At 43.7% G+C, this 15,534-nt stretch overlaps 1 protein-coding gene and 1 long non-coding RNA gene across 8 annotated transcripts in view; one reads left to right on the top strand and one right to left on the bottom strand.

The window, feature by feature from the left end:
* The window catches only part of LOC108793397, a 21,979-nt gene extending 17,032 nt beyond the window's left edge, over nucleotides 1–4,947 (top strand). Inside the window, exon 3 of the long non-coding RNA XR_001941639.1 lies at nucleotides 4,937–4,947. This is a non-coding gene — a long non-coding RNA (uncharacterized LOC108793397). The remainder of the gene's footprint in view (nucleotides 1–4,936) is intronic.
* RTN4 (reticulon 4) overlaps nucleotides 1–15,534 on the bottom strand; it is a 74,195-nt gene that overhangs the window by 10,303 nt on the left and 48,358 nt on the right. For 6 of the 7 annotated variants that reach the window (XM_018564334.1, XM_018564332.1, XM_018564331.1 and 3 more), the window contains 2 exons: nucleotides 8,109–8,316; nucleotides 2,762–2,900 (listed from right to left, as the gene is read on the bottom strand). In XM_018564334.1, coding sequence (XP_018419836.1) covers nucleotides 2,762–2,900; nucleotides 8,109–8,316 — 347 coding nt within the window. Of the gene's footprint in view, nucleotides 1–2,761; nucleotides 2,901–8,108; nucleotides 8,317–15,359; nucleotides 15,467–15,534 lie in introns of those variants that run through there. The other variant, XM_018564336.1, reaches the window with a different exon arrangement.

Here is a 15,534-nt window from a genome sequence, read left to right on the forward strand (position 1 = left end):
CTAATCAAAATTGAATTATGTGATCATGAGGCTGCAATATGTACGATAGTCACAGTGTCAGCTGTACAACTAGGTCATGGGACATAGCCGACTCATACGGGGTTACACAATTACCCAACCCATGGAAATACATAACTCATCATTGTGCAAACCTCCGACAACCTTTCTGACACAGAAGAAATATAGGAGAAATGTACTACAGATGTTAGCAGCCAGTCCACCAATCTAGGAGCCGGCAGGCACTTTGAGGGATAGATTACTTTCCAAAAAAGGAAGCAAGAGTTTCTGGCAAACTCTTTTTGGTGCATTTAAAGCACAACTCCAGACAATGAGCTAAACACATACGCTGCTACCAGATCGCTTCCAGGGGCCAGTATAGTGCGCAGCGTCCCTCCTGTGGGCCCAGGTCCGACATCATGCATGTTAGCAGGAAGTGGGGAAGTAGACCGGTGAACATCACATATTTATTGATGAAGTATTAATGATTACAATGCTGCATTGTTTGCGTCTTTCTATCTGGCCAAAGTTCAGCTTTAAAAGAAGAACTCCGGACAGTTAAAAACTTAAGTTTTTAGCTTAAGTGCTTGTTTTGGTCTAGGGTATAATGTATATTAAAAAAAAAAGATATACTTACCCGAACCTCGGTCCCACCTGGCTGATAAGACTGGTCCCAGCAGCCTCTTCTCCCTGGGCTCTGGCGGTCTAAGCCCCGCTGGCGTTATCACGTGTAGTACAAGTACTCGGTGAGGACGCCGAGGGACAAGCCACAGCCGTAGCAGAAAGGGAGAGAGATGAGCAGTCACTGCCGCAGGACCAAGGTTGGGATCAGTATACCTTTTTTTTATTTTAAAGCCGCACTGCAAGGGTTTCACTTTTAATTGCCTGGAGTTCCTCTTTAAGCATTCCCCCTGAGACAACACGCTAAATGGTATTGAGGTCTGCCTAATGTACTCATATTGTGAAAAATCAGGACATTTCAGGGGACTCCCACCACACTATCAGCGTGCTCACAAGTTCGATTTTGTCCTGTAGGTTTACCCAATGAATGGCGGCTTCGGCTACCAGAGCATTAGAAGTGGAAGCCGCCCTCTTGAGTAGGCAGAGTTCTTCATCAATCTGTCCACAGCTGCTGTACACGAGGCGGCATGAATCATCTATTGCACACCTCTTCATTGATAATGGCCAAGTACAAAGTCTCCACGCACTGATAAAGAATGCGTGTTAAAGGCCACAAAACTCCAGTGTCTAGTCACAGACCTTCCTGCTGCTGATAAGCCACAAAGTAGAATGACCTTTAAATGAAACCTGAGAACATCATTTGGATGACATTTGGCAGTCGGCCGAGTTACATCCATTAGAACAACCCCCCCTTGCATTAGGTTACACATGTACAGCTAGGAATAGACACAGCAGTCTGGACACTGCCAGCCTGTCTTCATATTACAGCCCAGGGGGACATGTCCATAGCAGTGCAGCGCTAGTCACTATTGTCACAAGCAGAAAAATCACTGCCGAGTTATTTAATCATTACGCAGCCTCACTTCCAGTGTATCCATATCTGTCACACTGCCCTGTGCATGGAGATCACAGCCAAATGATCAGACTTACACACCTCCATGCCCACTCTGACCAAGCTACTACTGCACTGACACAGAGGAAGTCCTGGTCACATGATTGCAGTGTGAAAGTACAAGAATCTACAATACATGTATCTGACCATTTTTTTAACCCTTACCCATCTTCTAGTTTCTCATTCTGCAAATGCTAGTTGCCTGGCTGCCATGCAAATTCTTTGGTAAGTAGCCCAGAAAAAAGTATGCAGATAAGAACGTCTTTCCTGGATACTTGTTCCATTTCCGTGACTCGCCACCAGTGATCAGAATAGCCAATCAGCCAGCATTTTCTGAAGATCAGCAATGACAGCAGAGACTCTCCAGAAAAAAAAAAGCAAAGATAAGAGTTGAAATGCATATACTTTACTGTTATATCTGCCAAAGGATTTGTAATTCTGTGCAGCCAGTCTTAAAGTTTACAAACATTCCCAATGTAACAGAGCCCAGCCAGACAGGTTACACATGTGGCTCCCAATTAAGGGCTTGTTCACACCGAAAGCGTGTGCTTTCCAGAGCGGTAGCTGCTGGAACGCACAGAGATCGTTGAGAAACTTCCCCCCGCGTTCTGGGGCGTGGCGGTGCATTGAATTCAAATGGTACCGCGTCTACGCCTCCCCGCCCGCAGTGCGATCGAACGCCTGGCAAAACTTTGCCAGCGAACGCTGGCAAAGTTTTGCCAGGCGTACGATCGCACTGCGGGCGGGGGATGTGGAAGCGGTACCATTGAATACAATGCACCGCCACGCCCCAAAACGCAAGGGAGGTTTCTCAGCGATGGCGGTGCGTTCTAGCAGCTACCGTTCTGGAAAGCACACGCTTTCGGTGTGAACAAGGCCATTCTGGTTCAGCTTCTTCTGTCGCCTCTCTCCCTCAAGCCCTTGATTCAACATTGAATCAGCATCATTTCTATGCAGAGATCTAACCTGGGAAGCGGTAAAGCTGGCCTAGTAGCAGTACTGCTAAACCAAGTAGTAGCATTTTAAATGTGGATTTGTTTGCCTGAAGTTCTTCTTTAAATTGGGTATATTTGTTGGCACTGTAATTGGTGATAGAATGGACAACTGGTGGCCGCTTGGGCCGAGGAAAGGACCATGCAATGTATAGGTAGTTTATGTCTACAAACCATTCCAGCCATAATGTATACCTACCTTCAGAGAATCCACCAGATCCTCCACCAGGAAGAGACGCCTCAGCTCCTTAAGAGTACAGTTAACATGCCCCAGGGCGACATTGCTATATTTATTAACAAGTTCTTCAGACACTGCCACATTGGAGTCCAGGTAAGATCTGAAAGTGACAAAGAGAGGTAGATCAGAATACAGGACCTTTCAAGTTCAGGTAATGGCTCGTTCACACCATGGCACGCTTGCTGGCATATGTTTTGAAATTGAACATTTCCTACTTTTTCCATGCATTTCATCATATCTTTCTGCCCAAAAATGCGCACACCAACACAGCTATTGGGTAATACAGACAATGCTGCTGGTGTGCACGAGCCCAGACACAAAGGGCTGTATATATAAACCATTTGCATTTTGTGCTGAGAAACTGCATGTACATTGGTTCTGTGTGAATGGGGGCAAACACGAATGCTATTAGCATGTTACCTAAATACTTACAATTAGGGCAGGTACACACCATTTTCCGGAGCAGATTTGGTCCAGAAAATGGTGCGACCCTGCCATGCGTTCCATTGCATTCCAGACCAGACAAAATGATACATGCAGTATTTTTCTGGTCTGGAGCATACTGCGCTGGGGTGAGGCCAGAAGTGGCATAGGGATACATTGGGATGCATTTTGGGTGTGGAAACAACCTGGTCTGGAGATTATCTAGATGTGGTGTGAAGGGGCCCTGGAAGAGGAACCCCAAGCAGAATAAAAGGTAACCCTTGCAGTGGGGTTGCCTCGTTTTCATCCAGGGTGTAAAATAACAGATATACTCACCTGATGCTCAGTCCTGCTTAGCTGCTAGACCGGTCCCCACAGCCTCTTTTCCCGTCTGCTCTGGCGGTCTAATGACCTGCGAGTCATCACATCTAATACAGTGTACATATAAGACGCAAGGACACCGAGGGACATTCCACTGCCAGAGCGGAGGGGAAAAAAAGGCTGTGGGGAACGCTCTAGCAGCCAGGCGGGACCAAGGTTCGGGCGAGTAGATCTGTTATTTTAGACTCTAGACTAAAAAGGAGGTAGCCTCACCGCAAGTATTTACATAAAACATTTTTTTTTTACCCTTGCAACCATAATGTGGTATTCTCATGATATTGCATTCAACCTGGAAAAAAAAATATGCCAACAACACTTTTGCCGCCATTTGCACAGAACAAATGTACATGCAATTACACAGGGTGAATGGCTCTATGAAATGTTTATAAATACACCCCAAAGTGTACCTGAAGCCAAAACTGTTTAGTTTTGGGCAGGGTAGGGAAGGGTTAAAACCCAGACATGCAGACCCTCTTTCTGTCCCGGTGATGACTGTTACAATGGGCTGTGCTAATGGCAGAACATTTATCTCATTAGAGATCCACCCTAAAGAGATACTATGGGCAGCAAGTGAGAGCACTCAAAACTGCCTATGCCATTGAGCCAACAAAGCAGCTTTACCTAAAGTATACATGAAGCCAAATCAAACAGGTCAACAAAACTTACCACCGATGGTTTATATATTTATTTATATGGCAGGAACTGTGGTAGGTTTCCTTTGACAATGGAAAGCTTTCCTCCTAATTTTTAATGTAAATAAAGAACTCGTCAGTACTTCTGCTCTGAATGAGGTTGATATGTTCCACAGTGCCTGCAGCTACAGAGGTTAGTGATTAGTTGTTTTAAAGCTCCTTTACTGCCTGTTAGAGATTATATATTGTGGCAGTGCGTGGCAATGCCACCATGTAGGGTGGCAAAATGGTCACCCAGGACTTTCAGCCAGAGGGGCTGAACAGTTCCGGGACAGAAGTACTTTTACAAGGAAAATAGCTGGCTTTACTACTCTTTCCAGGTTTTCTAAATTATAACTGGGATCCTGGAACTGGGAGATTTCTAAGAGAACTGGGAGAGATGAAATCTCCATTCCTGTGTCTGGGATTTAGTGGTGACCCCGTACACAGCCCTTCTGAAAAGGATGCTGGTTCATGTTCAGGGTTCCACCTGGGAGACAGAGGAGATCTCTGTGCAGGAGTCAGGAGAGCTCCCCCTGGAAACAGTCTGTCTGGCGGACTGAGGAGCGTATCACCTGTATGGTGAAGAGACTAGCTTGTGTGGCTAAGCGGACAAGAAGCAGCCTGTGGAAAAGTGTGTTGGATACAACCCGTGTAGGAGAGGTTTTTAGTGATAACCTGAAGTCGGTGAGACTTGGAGAAACATTATTTTGCTGTATTTTATGTTTGAAGACCTCCTATGGAGGGAAACACCTGTGTGGACTATTATGTTTGCATTAATAAAAGTGGGCAAAGAAGCCCTTAAAAAGACGTGGTAAGCGAGTGGAAGTGTCCTTAATGCACTACCATTGGAAGCTAAATCTTAGATAGAAATCTTTACAGATTGCAGTACATCTTCAATGCTTCCCCCACATCATTAGGCCATGACACGCGTTGCCAAAAATAATGTGGGCTCTGTAAAGTGAGAGCTCTCCTAGGTGCTCACATTGATTGCTCTGCAACGTTTCTCCACAACAGAGCTGAGAAAATGAACAGGACGTCCTGTTTTGACACCACTTTCTGCCAGTAATCTAATGCGCCCAGTTCAAATATTCTAAGGATGTCAAAATGGCTTTGCTGGGGGAATAAAAAAGAAAAACTTCTCTGGAAGAAAAACCGCTTCACTTAAGATAGCTTGGTTGTTAAAAACAGATTGGGAACTGCTTAGTAACAGGGGTCTATTACGCCATGAAGTAGGTCAGGGGTGGGTGAAGGAATAGAACTATGTACACTTTATATCATATTAAAGCACAAGAACTGATGACCCGTGCAGAACAGCCGGGAAGCACAGATCTAGTCTGGTAGATATTTTAGGTAGAAGGTCGGAGGATGGGTCAAGCAGTTATGACATTCCACCCAAGATGACCTTGACAAGGCTTTCCCTAAACTGCTTAGTATGTGGAGTATGTCTGCATAAGGGGAATTTGCAGCAGATCGCTCCCGGTGCAACTAAAAAAGGCATCGACGCAACAGCGGCTCGGTCAGCTTCTGTACAGTGAGCCACAAGGAAGGGCTGACACAAAGTTCATCTAGACCAGTGGCTCTGAAATACCGCTTAGCAACTTTCTGAAAATACCACCGGCTTTAAATAGAACTTTGTTTCAAGCTGCAGAATGTGTGAGCAGTGTAGTACAGTAAGATTTGACCTAAAATAGACCAGAGCTCTGTATAAAATACAAGGACAAGCTGCACAGCATCCATTCTTCTTGATCTGTTCATGGCTATATTCTGCACTTGCTGCCAATTATTCGACAGCAAAAAACAGCAAGACAAAGAACTACCCAGTGATCGGATTTTGCTGAAAGGACTGAACAATCAGATCTTCAGTATGGGATATCGTCCCTTTGTTGTACAGTGATGACATGCGACAAATCTGCCACATTACTGTCAGCTCAAAGTAGTAGGAAACACGGAGCAAAAATCATTTCATATTTGCCTTTATATTATACTTATTCCTTTCAAAATCTATAAATATGTAGGAGCAGGAAAAGGCAGTGTCTAAAAATAAGATTGAGACATCGCGTGTAGTTCTACCTCATCTTTACGGAGCCATAAACACTTTTGGAAGAAAGGCTTCCTCTACATGCCTGGCACCCTTACTTGTGCTGTATGTTAAAGCAGATGACAGCTGTTCTGTATGCCAAGCATCACAGACCTAATGTGAGCGTGTACTTACACCATTACATAAAATCATTAAAACCAAAACACAACATTAAGAGTCTTTGCATTAAAAAAAAAAAAAAAAAAGAAGAGCATAAGTAGACATGTTCCAATATGAACATAAAACATACCAAGGGATTAAGTCAGCAAAATGACTGCACAGCAGCAAAAACCTGGGCCTCCTCTTCCCCAGCCCAGTGTGGGTGCCTGCCCCTTCAATATGTGCAAGTCAAGGCACTGCAAGGCACGCTAGGAGGTGGGAAGAAGGAGTTCTACTAAAGAAAGGAATATGGTTACAGTTACGGATTTTCAATCCTGCCGCCATTGATTTCGGGGCAGTCTGTCACCACATGCATGTCAATGTGCGGTATTTTGCCCGTTGCATTAAGGCAGTTCATTCATTTAGAATGCTCAGTCAACGTAAAAATAAAAAAACAAAAAAATGTAGGTCTGGTTTTTTTTCCAATAATACACCTCACTCTGGGTGAAAGTCACAGTGAACACCCCTCACATTCCAAAACCAGACTTTCACTACGAATGCATCCCAGGTGCAGGCAAACAAGTGCGCTGTCACCCACCGCAACCCAAAAATAGCATCATTCAGTCTTCACTGAAGAGTAAAATCTTCATATATGGAGCAAAAAAATATACGGTTTGTTCCTCCCCATGTATGCTCAATCCATTGCAGCTTACTCAGCGATTCTTTATAAGTAAGCCGGAACGGTAAAAACGCGTTAGGGGTTGAGCGCATATGGGCAGGAAACAAACAGTATGTATTTGCTTCATAAAAGATTTTTTATTTTCGGTGCCGACCCCTGGAGTGCGACCAAATCTGAGCTGGGCAAAAGTCTGTTTTTTATGTTGCCTTTACTGAACTTGTGTGCCGGGCTGCTATTCTAAATGAATGGCATTGCCAATGCACAAATTGCTGTGCGTTAGCAGACGTAGTAATCCTCAGTGTAACACGTGTTTTACCAAGCATTACCACAAAACAATTGTGTGAAGCCTTACAGAAAAACCTTCACTGAGAGAGGCATGGGGACTGCTATTGCCACTTCCCTACTCTGCAAATTCTAGTTTTCTGGCTGCCATGTTCACCCTCTACCTTTGTGTCCTTTGCTTGGAACAAGCATGCAAATAAAATGTCACTGTACTCTGATCTTACAGATATTCATACTTGTTCCAGATCAGAAACATCATGAAACCCAGTTGGCCAAGATGGCAATATGCTGTATCCTCACTCCGGTCCCTGATGTATCTCCTTATTTGACCCTGTTACCCCACGGCTTTATGTTCTATGTCATGTAACTTTGAAAACTTTAAAATAAAGATTATATTGAAACAAAAAACCCAGTTGGCCAATACCCAGATAAGTAGCATCTTCAGAAGCAGGATTGGTAATGACAGCTCCCATACAAGTCTCAGGACAGGTTTTCTATAGAAGTGAATTGTGCCCATTCTCCACACAGGAGAACACGAGCAGACTTGCCTTCTGCATTTCTATTATATAACCTCTGAATTAGCATTACCTAGACCATCAATTATCACTTATTCTGCTGCACTAGTGACTGATGGCCTTTTTCTAATACAAACATAGCTAGAGAGCGCAATGATGGGTTATTTGTAATACTTACCTAAATGGATGCCCTTCCTCGGATTTCTGAATTGCTTGCAGCACTCCCTTGTATATTCTCAAGCTGATGGAAACAGACAGCAAAGCCAAGGCAATGTATGCGGAAACGCTGACTATGCTGAACACCGTCAGAGACAGCAACATGAAGAGGCTGGCACCGAACACCAGTCCCGATTTCTTTATATCCCGCCAGTACAGGAGGTCAACAACTGCCAAGAGAAAAGGGGGAAATGCAATCAGCAGCAGGAAAACAAAACAGCGTGGAAGAAAACAAACACTCATTTGCTGATTCACAGAGATAATATGCAATTAAGAAAAACTGACATTCGGAGACAATACTACTCGTGTTTAACAGGTAAAGTTCATCAAAGTATTTGCAATATAAAGACACTAACCGCACCCGGCCGAAAGTCTATCATCTGCGGGGAGCAAGGAAGTCTATGGGTGGACGGTCACTGTTCACACCAGGAGGGTTATATGGATATGTATGATCATGGGATACAAGTCTGTGCAATAATCCAGTTTGCTTAAAGCTCTCCACCAGCCCAATGTTTTTTAAGTTTTGGACCGATTCAGAAAAGTGTTAGAACCGGTCTGGTTTGTACATCGATATGTGAAGATTTACCTTTATCTGGCTAGAGTTCCACTTAATCTTTAGTCAGTCATGTTACTCAAACAAAGCAAAATGCCGCCTTGCCTGTATACACATTTCCCACCTTCGTGCACTGGCCATGTGCATTTTATTGTTGATACACAATGCATACACAGGCAACCAATTTGTCTTCACCTGTGTGTTAAGCCACAACACATCACAATGTACAGAGAATTCACATCTATGCATTCACATCTATGCGTGTTTTTTTACATTGGATGCGCACTCGGGTCATTAAAGTGTATGTCTGAGGATTGCGTTAGGCAGCCGATTCAAAATCAATGGGTTGTCAATGGAATACATATTTTTTTTTTTTAAACACAATGTAACACACAGCATGTGTATCTGTGTTAATGGGGGCTTTAATGCAGAAGCGTTGCAGCACACTGAACATGTGCATTGGGGTGCAATTAACTTTGCGTCATAACACGTCTCCAATTACTGTGCATTGTAGTATAAAACATGGTCACTGAATGGGATTCATCCTTACATCATCTCTTAGCATAGCATTGCTATTAGAACCCCAATAGAGAGGAAAAGCCATTTAGCCTGGAGTACATTAGGCTTTCCAATTCAGAAGTCGGGGTGTAAGAGCCTAAGGCCTACTACAGAAACACAAACTTACTGCGGCAAAGGACGATATGTCACTACACCCAATTGCCCTTACTGTCATCTAATCCACTTTTTACATATTGGGTAGCCTCTACTTGACCCGAAAAGCAAAGTCCATAGCCCGTACTGCACAAACCTATTTAAAGCCCAGCTGAACTTTCACTTTGAATCAGCTAAATCCATTTCAGGAGAGTTCAAATAAAGTCTTACAGTTTGTGTGTTTTTTAGAACGCAGCCAGAGCCCCAGTAAAAAGACCGCCTCCTGTCAGCAAGATGTAAAGGACCCTTGCTCAGTCTGTGTAGAAGCAGTTGTCCCTCTGCAGAGGTCCGGAGAACCCCCTGCAGAGTCAGACCTATAACTCCGCAATTACCAAAGCGCATGCTCTCTGCTGAATATAGCGCAGGGGGCTCGCCTACACAGAGATCAGAGGTCCTGGTTTACATCATGCTGGCAGAGCAAAGGCTCTTCTACTCCAGCTGGGATTGCTTTTTAAAGAAAATGAACCGTAAAAGGTGCCCACACACCTTACGATAATCGCGGGAAATCCTGCGATCCTACGATCATCCTAAGGTGTGTGGGAGCCGTGCGACCTCTGCTACTGTAAGATCGCACGACTTTTCTTAGGAACATGTTCGAAAATCCGCCGAGAATCGTACGATGTTCGGCGGGTGTGTAGCATGTTCGTAAGATAAAAGCCGGACGGGCCAGTGTGCGCAAGCGCACACTGCCCGTTCAGCATTGCGGTCATCGGAAGCCCGCCCCTCAGCGGGGCGGGCTTGCGATCGCAAGTACGATCTGCCTGTCCAAGATATGCCGATCATCCGTTTTTTTAAATTACCTTACAACCATCGCAAGACAAAAGTCTTGCGATGGTTGTAAAGCTGCCCATACACCTTACAATTATCTGCAGATTTTCTGTGGTCAGATGGAAAAGGTGCAACAGATTCCTCCAGCTACACTTAACTGTGTGGATGGAGTAATCTCCACCTGAGCCAATCTGTGGAACTTTTTCCATCTGACCACAGAAAATCTGCAGATAATTGTAAGGTGTATGGGCACCTTAAAAGGTGTGTGCCCAGCCTAAAGGTGCCCATACACCTTACAATCATCTGCAGATTTTCTGTGGTCAGATGGAAAAAGTGCAACGGATTGGCCCAGGTGGAGATTACTCCATCCACACAGTTCGGTGTAGATGGAGGAATCTGTTGCACCTTTCCATCTGACCACAGAAAATCTGCAGATAATTGTAAGGTGTATGGCCAGCTTAAAGGTGCCCATACACTGTACGATTCTCGTACGAGAATCGCGGGAAAGCCCGCGATCGTACGAGAATCGTACAGTGTATGGAAGGCGTGCGACCGTTTCTACTGTACGGTCGCAAGTCTTCCATCGAACAAGCAGGCTGGAAAACCCACCGGGAATCGTACAATTCTCGGCGAGTGAGTGGCCTGCTGGTTCGACAACTGACGAGCGGGCCGGTGTGTGCACGCGCACACTGCCCGTTTGCCGTCCTTGCAAGCCCGCCCCTCATTGCAGTCATCGCAAGCCCGCCCCTCAAGGGGGCGGGCTTGCGATGATCGCAAGTACGATCTGCCTGTCCAAGATGGGCAGATCGTACGTTTTTTTTAAAGTACTTTACAACCATCGCAAGACTAAAGGTCTTGCGATGTTTGGAAAGTGTATGGGCACCTTAAGACTTCGTAGACCTTGTGTTTGGATGCACCTGCAATGTATTTAGTGGATTATTCAAACTGAACGTTCAATTGGGCTTTAAGGTTTTGGACAATCTATATATTTATTCTGTGCTTCGTAGTGTAGTAGTGTGTACTGATGCAATGGCCAATGTACCACATTGAGAATGGCAAGCGATACATAAATCTCATATTGGAAACTCTGTTACAGGTGGACACCGAAGATTTAACACAAATACAGCAAATACAAGTGTAGAAAAAGCGGCCAAGTATCACACAATGCGTTTCACTTGCTTCTAAATATGGTTTAGTTCACAGTAAGATAAACATGGCAAAGACTCATTACTTAATAACACATTGTGAATGTGCCAAACACGAACACACGGCCATAACTCAATAGCAAGTGCTGCTTACTTCTACTATTGACACAGCATTACACACTGCGATACCCCGACCAGAGAACAACTCCAGACATGACAGGAACTGTGAAAACGTGAACATCTTCTACATATATGTAACCGATAGATTCTCAACAGATTCAATAGATTCTCAATAGATTCTGCTCCATTAACTATTCAGGTCAAAGATAGTTGGTCTAACAAAGCTGGTCTAATCTTTCAACAAAACCCTCAATAAGAATGTATTGTCAAAATTCTAACCTACAAATGCCCAAGCATACCAGGGCGGCTCCAGAAAGACCATTGAATCCCAAAATGAATTCCGTTTAATCAAACAATTCCTTTATATACATAGCAGCGCTGGGCTGGATATGTAGGAGCCATCAATTCAAGTTATGGGCTCAAAATAATAAATATGTTATGAAAACGATTCATATTTTACACCCAAATAACCACCACAAAGTGCATTTGGAATATTTTGTATTACTTCGGAAATATTCAAGACAAAATATCCTTTTGTAAAACATCTTAATAAGGGATAACTTGGAGTCAGGACTAACCAAAGGATATCTGGGCAGGTTTAATGGTCCATCTAGCTCCAATATCCAACGCCTACTTACTAAGGTGTCAGAGTTACTGTCATTTCCTACTGCAAGCTAGAGGAAGAAAGGAAGAATCTGACTGGTTGTTTAATGTGCTACAAACAGGTCATCTTTCAGACCCTCTGAGGAGATCCAGAATTTATTGCTAAGCATTAGGACATAATACAAATGCCATAATGCGTGCTATGCAGAAATACCCAGATCCATCAAGCTGTCAATGGTTAGAGCAAGTCAATTACCTCCTAAGAGGCTTCTTTTTTTTTTTTTGAGCCTGAAGAGCAATTAGAGCGAACACTTCCCAGCTTTGAGTAGCCTAGTATAGATTAATGAGACATTACCTGATTGGTTACCATGAGCACTGTGTTAATACATGAGCCCTCCTCTGAAGCTGAGCACAAGAATCGGGTCTACAGGACAGCAGGCAATACAAGCCATGAAGGGAACACATGGCAGCCTGAAAATGACACCATGCTGACTCCTCCAATCTTTAATCCATGGAATACGAAGGGCAGGGAAGGTCTGCAGCTCTCTTAATATAGAAGACGGCAATAGTATTTAGCTGATGTTCAGGTGCTATATGTCCAGTGCAATTATGTAACAAGAGATAGTGGCAGCAAGGTCAGTTAAAGCAGCTAAACTTTTAGTAAGCAAATATACTGAAGTGTACCAAGATAAAAAGTTTTCCATGCAGATAAAGTAAAGGCTAGACAAGGTGAAATGACCCTTCTGAATAAGGAACCCGGGTAAAAAGGAGAGTCTTTATAATTGCTTCTTGACACCCGATTGCAACCAGCGTTCAGAAGAGAATTAGCATGTGAGCAAGTCTACATATGACCCTATAGAAAACCGAATGCAATGGGCACACAGCAGAGGTCTACACCACAGCTCGTCTCAGCAGACACAATGAGCCCGGACCAGTACATACCGACCCAAAGCTGCATGTGCATTACAGCCTGTTCATCATACAGGGAAATAAAGCGGCTATGCAAGAGCTGATATGTACAGGTACTGGTTGGCATCGGATCATCAAGTCTGAAGAGCAGATCTTTGTGCAGTACTAACGTCACACAAGTATATTACCGTATAGAAGCTTAATTTCTCTAATTCACTCTTTAGTAAATGAGAGGCTCCTCCTCTATACCCGCCTGCTATCATAAGGGATGACCTGCCCATTCTTGCTCCAGCAGATGTGACTTCTAAATACAGTCTGGGAAAGATCTGTTAAAATGGACTGCAGGGTCATGGAGCGTTTCCAGCTTCTTAGAAGATTGATGCAGCTAATGTTCTTAAAATCTTGTTAAAGTGATGCTAAACTCAGGAATTAAATCTTAAAAATGCATTCAAATACCTTAACTATTAACAAAAAAGTATCTTATTTGTGTATCACTCGGCTGTAGATCCTCAAATCATCTCTGAATTCATGCTGACACTGTCCTTCCTCCTGGAGATTGGCTACTTTTGTTCCCCATGGTTCCTGTGTGTGTTGTAAACTAGTCACCGCTCCAAGCTCACTCCCGTGATGGACTACAATCTCGCATTTAGTTTACTAATATATATTGAGATTGTAGTCCATCATAGGAGTGAGCTTGTAGTGATGGCTACTACAACACAGAGGGACCATGGGGAACAAAAGTAGCCACCCTCCAGAAGGAAGGACAGTGTCAGCACCAATTCAGAGATGATTTGAGGATCTACAGCCCAGTGATACACTGAGTTGCATCTCTGTAGAAAATCATTATAAACAATGCAAGAGGATTGAGCAAGATTAGGAATGGGGCTCATAACGATGGGAGGTTGATCTCATTGTTGGAATCCCAAAGAGACATAAGAACCAATAGGTGACTGGGCCCATTACGCTGCATCAATAACAAATACAATAGAAAAGATATCAAACAAAGCACGTAAACACTTTTTAATTAACTATGATCACAAGTTTCATAGTCTTCCATACTAGGTGTGCAATCCACCATACTACATTACATGTATATTTGGCTCTGGTGTTCTCTTTTAAATTTGAAACCCAAATTGCAGTCCATCATTGGAAGGAGTGTTTTTAGCCAATGAGCAGTCATTTGGGTGTGTTAAGTCCAAAACCAAAGAAAGCGAGCTCATCCAAACCGAGTGAAGAAACTGCTGAACCCCACTCAACAAAAAGCTTACATTTATTTCATCAAGAAAATGACATTATTGGAAGCAGCAAGGCCCAAAGTCACAGCTATTAAAGCCAAGTGCCATGCAAAGTACCCTATGGCTGCAGCTCGCTACACATTCAATACATGACAATGAGGACACTCTGCTATCGATCCAGTGCACCTAAAGTCATACATAATACGAGGACCACCGGCCCCCAGATACCAAATTATGAAATATTTTTTTCACTGGACTCATTAACATATTAAACAATGTTCTCCAATGAACACCAATTTACATCTTGAGAATAATAAGTGACTGTCTCTTGGACAGCCATGATCTTTTGCATCACTGCTTGGCGAGTCAGACTTGGAACAAGCAAGGAGCCAGTGAAGTCAGCTGCCACCCAGCATATTATGAGTCAGTGACTTACTACAAAGTGGAATTGGAATGAAACATTCACAACCCAGTCGGTAAGAGCATTTCCTATTTCGTGACAATCATTTGAAGGACCAAATCTTCCAAACTGGGCCCAGGATTCAGACATCAGGGACGGGTCTGTGCACGGTTCCCATCTGTCCTGCTTTATAAAATAAGCCTGCATGAGCTTTCTGATGGATAGGTGGATGCATAGAACCGACATAAAACAGTACGTTCATTCTAAACCAAAAGCCGCACTTCCATCTAATAGACCAAACACAGAAAACGTGCCAATTACCCTCCAAATCATTTTTTTTTTCTAATTACGCTTCAATGAAAAAGAAAGAAGAAAACTGCCTCGTTTCATTATGATGAAAGAAAAAAGTCGTTCTTAAAACAGCTGCCGTCACTTGGTAAGCAAGGATGAAAAAAGTGGCATCTGCTAGCACTAAAAATAGCAGCCTGCATCTATGCCTTACATGTAACGCACACAGCAGAACACCAAGTCCACAATGTGCCAGAATCAGAATACTAGTTATCAGGAAGCTGGAGGGGTTTTCTTCCCCTAAAGCAAAATTATACTGAACTTGGAAATCTTCCACATGCATTGATGCTAAAGGCAGAACTCCTAAAGGAATAGACAAACGTCTATGAGCAGCAATGGTTGCCAGCATTGAAACATGCAGCACAACACTGGCCAGAGGTACTTTGTGAAGCCCATATCATAGATGAAAGGATGCACTGACCGGCTTTGGAGTCCATCTTGAGGCTTGCCGCATGCACTGAGACCTTCCACAGCTGACTAACTGGAGCTCCTTTTACTTCCTGCTGGAGCGTTCAGGAGGTCAGAAAGAACACGTAACTGCCTGCTGTGTGACTCAGCCACGGACAGAACACACCCCTCAGACCCCAGACTTCCAA

The sequence above is a fragment of the Nanorana parkeri genome, unplaced genomic scaffold (assembly GCF_000935625.1).
Source record: "Nanorana parkeri isolate BGI_ZX_2015 unplaced genomic scaffold, ASM93562v1 scaffold744, whole genome shotgun sequence".
In the NCBI taxonomy this organism is placed as follows: domain Eukaryota; kingdom Metazoa; phylum Chordata; class Amphibia; order Anura; family Dicroglossidae; genus Nanorana; species Nanorana parkeri.